Here is a 10,538-nt window from a genome sequence, read left to right on the forward strand (position 1 = left end):
TATGAAAAGACAGTGAATTCAACATGGTGAAGTTTCATGACGTCTACGGTAGCATCCTGGCACATGCTTAGATCTTATTTTTTTTTTTCATACAAAGCTATAGTCCTACGATGAGCTGTTAGGCATGCCCATGGGAACTCTAGCCCTGTCACTCTTCCTGGCCTTTTTTTACATCAATAATCACAAGATTTCACAAGATGCTTATTTCAACTGCACACTACTTACTGGGGTTCGCTCGAGATTTAACGGTAATCCACTTTGAATACCAGTACCTTTGACACCTGTGAGTCTTGCTAGGAGAGTATCCTTGCATTATATTGCTATGCATATTGAATAATTTCCAGATATTTGCTGCAGTGGACACGTGTCTCATCTTGTTGAAATATTTGCTCAGGTATGTTGTCTTTAGACTGTTAGATTTACCCATGTATTCTAGAACGCCCCTTAACTCAGTGCTCCACCTTCACTTGAGAAAGCTGATGGGAGCGCCGTCTGTAGACAGGGCAAGTCACTGCATATCAGTGATAATTTGTTCCTATTCTTGAGTAGGGAAGGGTCATTTTCAGCCGAGCAGTGGTGCAGTGCCCAGCTCTGCCAAGTGAAGGGTGAAAGTAGAGTCTGGGAGCGTTTGTGAATACGGGGGCTATTGGGTAGTCAAGTGCTTATTTTTGTGCACTTAAGTAGCAGGCTAGAGTGCACGATTTCAGGCCGACCTCTCTGCCTTCCTATAGATTATCTTATTTTCGTGCATAAATATCTCCATTGTATTTCATTTCTTGCTGTCTTTATAAATCTTTGTGGTCTTCTTGCTTCCGTCATTTGCATCCAGTTAACGATCTTTATGAGTTGCTTTATCTTGTCTGCAGGCACACTATTTGAAAGAACAAGTTTTCTTGCCCATTAAATGATGGTTAGACATTTCACCTATCGTTACGTGGTTGGCCAAAATAGCTCCTCGCTGAAACAAGTGCGACCGTGCAAAGATGGCACGTTAGGGCACCCATAGGAGGTATTTATTTAATAATGGTTGCCCTATTTACACTTTTAATGTCTCTTAATTGGTGGTCAAGCTGAATTATTGGTCTTTTTTTGTTTTATGGCCTTTGTATTCAAATAACCAATGTCACATGATAGCTGTCGTGACGTAGCTTGTTTTTACAAAGCCATATGCACTGCCAGACATACATTTAGACATGACATGTAAGAAACCCTGCTGTATTTCAACAGTAATAAATTTTGCCACCTTTAATTTCAATTTGCTCTGGCACATACAGCCAGTGGGCGCAACATTGTTTTGGTGCAAAAAAGTTCGCAAGCCAGCAGAGGGAGGCTTTCAGGGCTGGCAAAAATGAATTTTATGTCATTTCATGTAATCAATATTTGTCCAAGCATGTTGGTGGTGTGTGTTTCAAGCGTGGCAGAATTGAACATGCACATCAGCAAGCATAAGTCGAACGCTTCACAGAATGTTGTTTACTGGTTTGATTGATGCCTGCCGGGAAGTGCGGGGTGCCATAGGCAGATAATACGGGGGGCTTGGGTCCCTCCCTGGTGCTGTCCCGGGATATTTCTTAAGAGCATTGCTTAGGCTCCCGTCCGTTGCCAACAGACTGTTCGCCATCCTATGTTGTAGCTGTTTCACAGGGGTCTGTACAGGCCAGCTCCTTTTCCTTTCAGGTTTCTAAAATTTGGGTCATGTGCCAGAGGCAAGTAGAAAGTCTGGTGCTGTGGTCACATTGAAAACGAAGTCGCAGGATGAATAAAATTGCACGGCCCTTGTGCAAAATAAGTACGGGATGTATGCATCACGAAAATGAGTGTTATTTCAACATAACAGACACTTGTTTATTGTGCTGACCTAATAAAGGCTGCCTTTCTCTCATGCTATATATATATATATCCTGATGAAGGCTTGACTCTAGGCCGAAACGTCGAAATAAACCACGTTGTGACCGCTCATGGAGGATCTACTTATATATATATATCTGACAAAGGCCTGCCCTTGGCCGGAAGCTCAGAATAAACGTTTGTGTTTTGCGATGTGACTTCCTTTTTAGATAGATAACGTGAAAGAGCAATTTGGGCCGCCGCTTCTTCCGGTAATATGAAAACTCTCCGCCTATGCAGGCCACTGTTGCCGAGGTAATCTCTGCATGCTTGTGTAGTGTATCAGTATGCATAGGTAACATCTCGGCAACAGAACAATCAAAACCACATGCAGCGGAGTGTTCGAGTTAAGCTGGCTGACGACTATAAAACTATGTTTGCCACGCCCACCACTGCCGGTTCTCTTCGGTTTTTTGCACGTGTTACTCACAGTTGTGGTTTGCAATTTGCCCATTTATAGCTAAAAAGTTCGAATGCAGCTCCGTATAGCGGCAATAAACGAGTAATGTCCAGAGTGGAAATCTCCTTATTTTTTTTTATTTTTTTACTGGGTCAGTGTATGTACGCCGTGGAGGAAGGAAACAACGTTATGTGCGCAATGGCCAAGCTCTCTTGCAGGCCTGCGTGAGCAGGGAACACGGGTACTTGTGCGCTTCAGCCGCACTTACTTCCAAGAGATTACAAATTGAAGGCCGTTGTGAGGGTGGCTCAAATCGCCCTACCGTTGTGCAAGTTATAAAGGAGGCACTGGTTGTGCTCAACCATCTAGGAGGCTATGGCTCAACGTTGAACATTTGTGCTGGCCACGCTGGTGCTGGCCGCGTGGTTGCTAACCTTTTCCTTCCTCCGTGTTGCTAACACAGCTTGGTAAAACAAAACAAAAAAGGTTGAAAACGTCCAAGTTCTTAATTTATTATTTGGCAAAAAAAGGTAGCTTTTTATGTTTTAGCATAACTTAATTTACACCATAAACGTTTTTTAAAACACATGTTTACAGTAATTTTAAAGTTGTCAACCTTCAACTACTATTACGTTGCTTGCAAAATTAAAAATGATGTTGCAGTACAATTTATGACCATATTGTGCGTCTTGTACACTTTAAGTTGGTGTATTTTTGTCATTTAGAATGGTGCAGCAAAAGCGAAACTTGGGATGTACTAGCCCAATGGATAGCGTCATTAGAGTGCGTCATCAACGCTCAAAACAAATCACACGTGTCATATCGCTTTACATGGCTTCACGAAGTTACAATTCCGTTTCACTCGACTTGCGTATCGCTTCGCGTGCTGGGTTACGCCGACAACAGGTAGCAAGAACCGTGGCCGACAACCAAGCACGAAGCCTAGGGTATCCATTTATTGTTTTTGATGCGATCTAACTGCAAGCTTGAACACCGGCTGCAATGCAACGCAGGCAACAGCGAGATGCAATGGGCGTAATGCTCCTCCTAAACCACGTATTGTTTCAGGTCGGCTTAGAAGCGATTCCTCCTGTGACGCTCTTGATCGTCCTCGCTCAAGCGTGCACTTTCCTTCAACTCTTCGAAGTCCCCTGGCGAGGCTTATCCGGTGCTTGCATTAGTGTCGACGCTGTCATTTTCAAGAAACAGTGGCTACGCATCTTTTACGGCGCGATCGAGCACGGCGACAGCCTACACCTGTACTACAACATGGTCTCCTTCATTTGGAAGGGAATGCTCCTCGAACCTGTCCTCGGGAGCGCGCAGTTCGCCTACATCATCGTCCTCTTCACCGCACTCTGTGGCTCTGTGCTATTAGGTCTGAACTATCTACTGGGCACGTTCGTGAACAGTGCGTTCTACTACCAGTGTGCCGTCGGCTTCTCGGGCGTCATATTTGCCCTCAAGGTGCTTAACAATTGCTATTTCCCCGGCCGAAGCCGGCGCGTTTTCGGTGTCGATATCAACTTGCCCGCGGGTCAAGTCGTCTGGCTCGAGCTGGTGCTCATTCAGCTCGTCACGCCGAATGCATCGCTGGTCGGCCACCTTGCCGGCATCTTGGTCGGCCTCGCGTACGTGTATGGAGTCATCACACCCGTTTCCGACCTCGTCTGGAGCCTCCTCGGGCAGCAGCCTACGCGTCTAACGCGCACGCATTACGGACCCTTGGGACGTCGGCGTGAATCGGGCGGTTGGTCGGGTCAGCTGGCTGCGATGCCGTTCGGGGCAGTCCTTGTGTCCGCAGCGCTAGTCGCGCTGCAGGCCGACATCGTGCCGCGCGATCTGAAGCGAATGGTGGACGCGCCTTGTCTCGCCTCTTCGCTCGTAATCGATCATCACCAGTGGAAGCTACTCTTCATCCCGGCGTTGCACACTTCGGGACCTCTGCACCTGGCCTACACGGTCTTAACCTTGGTCGGCCTCGGCTACTACCTCGAACACCGGATGGGGATCCTCCGATTCCTGAGCACGCTATTGGCCCTCACGGTCCTCACGAACGTAGCTTTCTGCGTGGTGACGTACTACGTCCTGCCGAACTACAAGGAAGTCGCTGGTGTGCGTGCCTTTGAGATGCAGTACAAGTGTTTCGTCGGATTGACGGCGGCACTTATAGCCATGAAGGGAGTGTACATCGCTTACTACCCCACAGGACCATACTTGTTTTTGTTCGTGCCTGTTCATGTGCCCAAGCTTCTGGGTATAATTTTTGAATTTGCACTGCTTCATTTTGTATTGCCACACGTGTGGATAGTAGGCAATGCGATAGGTTTTTTTGCAGCATTCGTGTATGTAATATTATCATGACTGTAAATTAGCCATGTGCTTTTTAAAAGCCCACCTCCTTCCTTTTTTCCTTCCTCCATGCTCCCCTTGCATTATTGTGCAGGTAAATGTCATGGACAAATAGAACAAACAACCTAGCAGTTGCACATGCTGAACTTTGTGGTTTAGCGATCGATTTGGTCAAATGAAAGAAATGTACTTATTTTTTTGTGCTTAAGTGAATAAACTGGCCAAAAATCATCATGGGCTGGTATTTAAAAAGTTTCTCTTGTACAGGCACTCTCATAATGATTCAGAATGCAGGAAAGGCAGCCACTTGCCTGCGGAGCGTGCCCACAGGAGAGTAGTATGATGGTCTGCGCCTGTGTGGTCACCCTAGCTACCAAGCGTTGCTCCCCGATTCATGTTGCCTTGCTACAAAACGGTTGCTCTAGGTGGGCCCCTTAGCATTTCGATAAAGGGGGCTGGGTGGTTGGTGTCTGTGATAAGCTGTGTGTGCACATGCATTGAGGCATGAATCGCATTCTCTCATGCGTGCGGGATCATTACCTTCAGTGGGTTCTTTACATTGTTACGTTGGGCGCTATTTATCATTTTGTGAGACTATTTATGCGAACTTACTTCGACTAGCACTGGAAAAGGGCAGCATTTTCGTATGATGCAACTATGAGCCTATTCGCAAAACGTAGGGACGTGTAGATTGTTTTGTTCGCTATAAAAAAGTAAATGAACTGTTTTTACTGTTTATATATATATATATATATATATATAACACCACCTCTTTAGATACTGTGGTTAGTGCATTACTGTCAGTTCAAGCACAATCGCCTATGTTCACTACATTTCGTATGCCTAGCCTTACTTCGTATAACAGCACGATGTGTTGCTATCGCATTCATTACTTCGGCATTGTGCCGAAACTAGCTTCTTTTTTTTACTACAGTTCATTCCACATTATAATTTTTTTACGTAGTGTGGCTATAGTAACGACGATAACTCGTTGACACCTTAGTGGTGAATTGGGGCAAACATCTGAAAACTATTCAATTTTATAATGTCAGCCATTCTGGTCAGATACAATGTGCTGAAGCGATAGTTGCTCTTGCCCATGGATATACGCTTTGGGAGCCGTTGAAGAAGCTGTCTTTACCCTGAGGTTATTATCTGCATGGTTGCTCCACTCAATGAACTTCGTTTTGTGGAATCGGTAGAAGCCCATTTGGCCAGTGTCCCGACGTTAGAACTCTGGTCTTTCATTCATTTAGCTTTTTGACATGAAATTCGTCATGTCGCATTGGTAGAAGCCCATTTGGCCTTGCCCTGAGGCTGAAACTCTGATCTTTCGTTCATTTACCTTATTCGCAAGAACTTTGTCGTGTCGAATCGGTAGAAATCCATTTGGCTTTGTGCCGGCATAAGCGCTTGGGCCTATCGTTCGTTGAACCCATTTGAGCGAAATTCATCATGTCGCATTGGTAGAAGCCCATTTGGCGTTTTCCTGAGTTTGGAACTCTGGTCTGTCATTCGTTTACCTTATTCGCGTGGAATTCGTCGTGCGAATCGGTATAAGCCAATTTGGCTTTGTCCACGCGTTAGAAGTTTGGTCTTTCATTCATTTAACTTGTTCGATTGGAATTTGTGCTGTAAAATTGGTAGAAGCTCATTTGACTTTGTCCTGAGGATGAAACTTAGGTCTTTCATTTGTTTACCTTATTCGCATGGAATTGGTCGTGCGAACTTGTATAATAAGCCCATTTCGCTTTTTCCCGACGTTAGGAGTTTGGTCTCTCATTCATTTGTTCGGAATTCATCGTGCTGAGTTGGTATGGCTTTGTCCCGACGTTAGAGCTCAGGTCAATTGTTCGTTGAACTTATTTGAGCAGAATTCATCATGTCGAACTCGTAGAAGCCCATTTGACTTTGTCCTGAGATTGAAACTTGGGTCTTTCATTCGTTTACCTTATTCGCATGGAATTGGTCGTGCGAATTGGTATTATAAGCCCATTTCGCTTTTTTCCCGACGTTAGAAGTTTGGTATTTCATTCATATGTTCGGAAATTGTCATGCGGAGTTGGTATGGCTTTGTCCCGACGTTAGAGCTCAGGCCGAATGTTCGTTCAACTTATTTGAGCAGAATTCATCATGTCGAGCTCGTAGAAGCCCATTTGACTTTGTCCTGAGGTTGAAAATCGTGTCTCTCATTCGTTTACCTTATTCGCATGGTATTTGTCGTGAAAATTGGTATAATAAGCCCATGTGCCCTTTTCCCGACGTTAGAAGTTTGGTCTTTCATTCATTTGTTCGGAAATTGTTGTGCTGAGTTGGTACGGTTTCGTCCCGACGTTAGAGCTCAGGCCAATTGTTTGTTGAACTTATTTGAGCGGAATTCATCATGTCGAACTCGTAGAAGCCCATTTGACTTTGTCCTGAGATTGAAACTTGGGTCTTTCATTTGTTTACTTTATTCGCGTGGAATTGGTCGTGCGAATTGGTATAATAAGCCCATTTCACTTTTTCCCGACGTTAGAAGTTTGGTCTCTCATTCATTTGTTCGGAATTCATCGTGCTGAGTTGGTATGGCTTTGTCCCTACGTTAGAGCTCAGGCCTATCATTCGTTGAACTTATTTGAGCAGAATTAATCATGTCGAATTCGCAGAAGCCCGTTTGGCTTTGTCCTGAGGTCGAAACTCGGGTCGTTCATTTGTTTAACTTATTCGCGTGGAATTAATCGTGCGAATCGGTATAATAAGTTCATTTGGCTTTTTCCCGGCGTTAGAAGTTTGGTCGTTCACTCATTTGTTCGGAATTAGTCGTGCTGAGTTGGTATGGCTTTGTCCCGACGTTATAGCTCAGGTCTATCGTTCGTTGAACTTATTTGAGCGGAATTCATCATGTCGAACTGGTAGAAGTCCATTTCGCTTTGTCCCGATAGAAGTTTCGTCTTTCATTCATTAACTTATTCATTTCATTAACGTATTCGATTGGAATTCGTCGGGTCAAGTTGGTAGAAGCTTGTTTGACTTTGTTCTGACGTCAAAACTCAGGCCTATCGTTCGTTGAACTCATTCGAGTGGAATTCATTGTGACGAATTGGTAGAAGCATATTTGGCTTTTTCCCGAGCTTTTAACTCAGGTCTTTCATCCATTTGACCAGCTCGCATAAAATTTGTAGTATCGAATTGGTCAGAGCCCTTTGGCTTTGTTCTGAGGTTAAAACTCAAATGTTTTATTTATTGAATTTATTGTCATGCAAGCATTTGTGTCGAATCGGTATAAACACGTTTGTCTTTGTCCACATGTTAGAGAGCGGGCCCTTCATTCATTGAACTTATTTTCACAGAATTCGTCCCATCGCAACATTAGAAAGTCATTTGAGTTTGTTTCGAGATTTAATCTCTGGGTGGTTGACCGCGACGTTATCTCAAACAATGAACCTATTTCTTGTAAAAACTCAATGTGTGGAAGCGTGCGAAATATCTACATTTGTATATGGCCCGATAGATTATTGCAGTGTGGTTGTAACATCCATTCAAATGGCTTCAAAACTTTTCTTGCGATACAAGCAAGGGTTTCATGGTTTTTCTATGCTCTCAAAAATGTTATGATGGCGGCCGCAAAGTCGTTGACGTATTAATCGACAAGTCGTCATGACTCTTTTCGTGAAGTACCGACAATTTGCGATACGTCATTGTAGCATGGCACCCAGAGTGATCGATACTTTCAATTGACATCCACATTGAAATCGGTCACCGCGCTTGTTTATTTGTCCTTGACCTGTGGGTCGATCTCGGAGTGATTGCTACAGTAATTGAATAATATGTTATATTAAATCTTTGTATGCGATCGGTGTAAGTACTCTTTCTGCGTTTCCATTGAGGTATTATCAAGCATGTTTCATTCATGTCAACTTCCTCTGGACGAGCGCGAAGTTTTTACGCATGGTCTCGTTTTTCTTCCGTGTCATTCATTGCTAATATATAAGCTCATCCCCTCTATACAAAAGTTTACAATGCGAACAAACGGGAAAGGCATGGGCACTTACCTTCCCCAATGAACATTGTGGCCATATAAAAAGGCGTCTTTTTATGACATTGACAGTAAAGCTGCTTAGTCGTTCAAGCCACCACGCTCGTGATTCATTGTTCACTGAGCCAATGAGGTTCAATTTGTAGTGCACAAGCATCCGCTTTCAAGCGCTGTGGCTCATGCTGTTAAGGTTTTTTTTTTGTTTTTACATGAACAAATGGGAACTGTACGTGAACTAAGAACACCACTGTAATACCTAAACTATACGAAATGCAAGTTATTTGTGCCATCGAATGTTACAAAATTTGTTGTCATAGTAGACGCTACGCCCCATCTGGCATCAGTCTACGCGTTTTGTCGATGTGGGGCAGCGGGGATCTTCGCTTAGTGAAATTGCGGAGAGATGTCTGTATTGATCCTGTTTGTACTGTGATCGTGATCATTGCTGCAAAGACGCCACGGTTACGTTCAGTAATTTAAAAATGTGTACAACTATAGCAATTGAATGTAGTAGTCGATATTGTTTTCGTGACCGTAAGCTTGAATAGACGTTCGCATATTGCTTGAAAAGCAAATAAAAGTGTTCTCAGCTTTGTCCTTTGTAAATCTCTTTTGTCGGCGCTTCCCTGCACACATCGACGTTCTTACTTTTCTACGCTTTGACTATGACTTCAACAACAACAACAACAACGACAAAAAAACAAGCGCAATGGTACGTATTTCTGGTGTTTTTGCATTCACTGCCATTAATCCAGATCGATATAAATCTAATTGAAACTGTCCGTATGAGACCGGATGAAAAAGGGCATTGCTGGATATGAGTACATACAGATTGAATGAAGGTCAACATACATAATATGGACATTGACCTGCTCAATGAGGAAAGCTATTCAGAGTAAAAGGCCCGAGCAGTGTCGTTCAACTTCAGGTATTGCATACAACGTTAGCTGAGTAGCAAAGAACCAGTATTGTGTACTTAATGCACAATAGGTCACGTGACAGGCTTGCTTAAATCTTCGAGGCTCGTTAATGACGCCCGAAGAACGCTTCTTTTCCCCGGAACATAACTTTAGTTAGCTGATGGAAGCTATATTAGTGCAGTTTTCACTTTACTATAGAAAGTGCAATATTTTAGATGCATCTTGTTTTTTTTTCTGTCATGTTATATTCTCATGTCTGTCATGTCTGGTGATGTGTCAGAAACCGTGCAATATGATTACTACATGGAGTAGTTTAGTATTGCATGTAAGTAGTGTGAGTGAGTGTTTAGCAGGTCATGTCGAAAAGCCTCAACCAACGTAAGCCATCGCTGAAAACGAAGCGGAATAAGGAAGCCAGGTAAGCTAACCTGCGCCAGTCGTCGACCAGCCTTTCTGCGCCGTTGTCAGTACGTAGCTGTGATCACGCACTGGTTTCCGTGATTGGTCATGCTTGGCTGCCGACCTTTACGGCGCAGGCTCGATACCGGTGGTCTCATTTTCAATTGAGGTAAGATGGCTATGTGCCCGTGTACTTAGATTTAAGTGTACGTTAAGAAACCCCTGGTGGGAGACGCTTCGGGCGTAGTTGAGGGCTCTGGAAGTTTCGACCACTTGAGATCCTTCACCGTGCGTTCAACTTACACGTCATGGGCATCTATCATCTCGCCGCCATCAAAACTCGAGTAGCAGGCTTAATTGAAGCCGCGTAATTAGAATCACCAGCGGAGCACGTGCTTCCTTATAAGTATGGTTTGAGCACGTAAAGTTCATCTGAGTATTTAGAAATGGTGCAACAATTTTAAGTGCGCGTGCGGAGGTGCTTAAGCGTATACACGCGTAGAGTGTGGAGGTACGAGCGCGGAGACACCTGGTGAGCGAAAAAGCGCGCATAAAAAATTGC

General features: G+C 44.0%; 1 protein-coding gene across 1 annotated transcript; it reads left to right on the plus strand.

The window, feature by feature from the left end:
• The first annotated feature begins 3,056 nt into the window (after positions 1-3,056).
• On the plus strand, positions 3,057-9,252 carry LOC142814216 (uncharacterized). Its single transcript, XM_075892494.1, has one exon. The coding sequence runs from the start codon at positions 3,290-3,292 to the stop codon at positions 4,649-4,651; it is 1,362 nt and encodes a 453-aa protein (XP_075748609.1). The 5' UTR covers positions 3,057-3,289; the 3' UTR covers positions 4,652-9,252.
• The last annotated feature ends 1,286 nt before the right edge of the window (positions 9,253-10,538 follow it).

The sequence above is a fragment of the Rhipicephalus microplus genome, chromosome 4, assembly GCF_043290135.1.
Source record: "Rhipicephalus microplus isolate Deutch F79 chromosome 4, USDA_Rmic, whole genome shotgun sequence".
Lineage (NCBI taxonomy): Eukaryota > Metazoa > Arthropoda > Arachnida > Ixodida > Ixodidae > Rhipicephalus > Rhipicephalus microplus.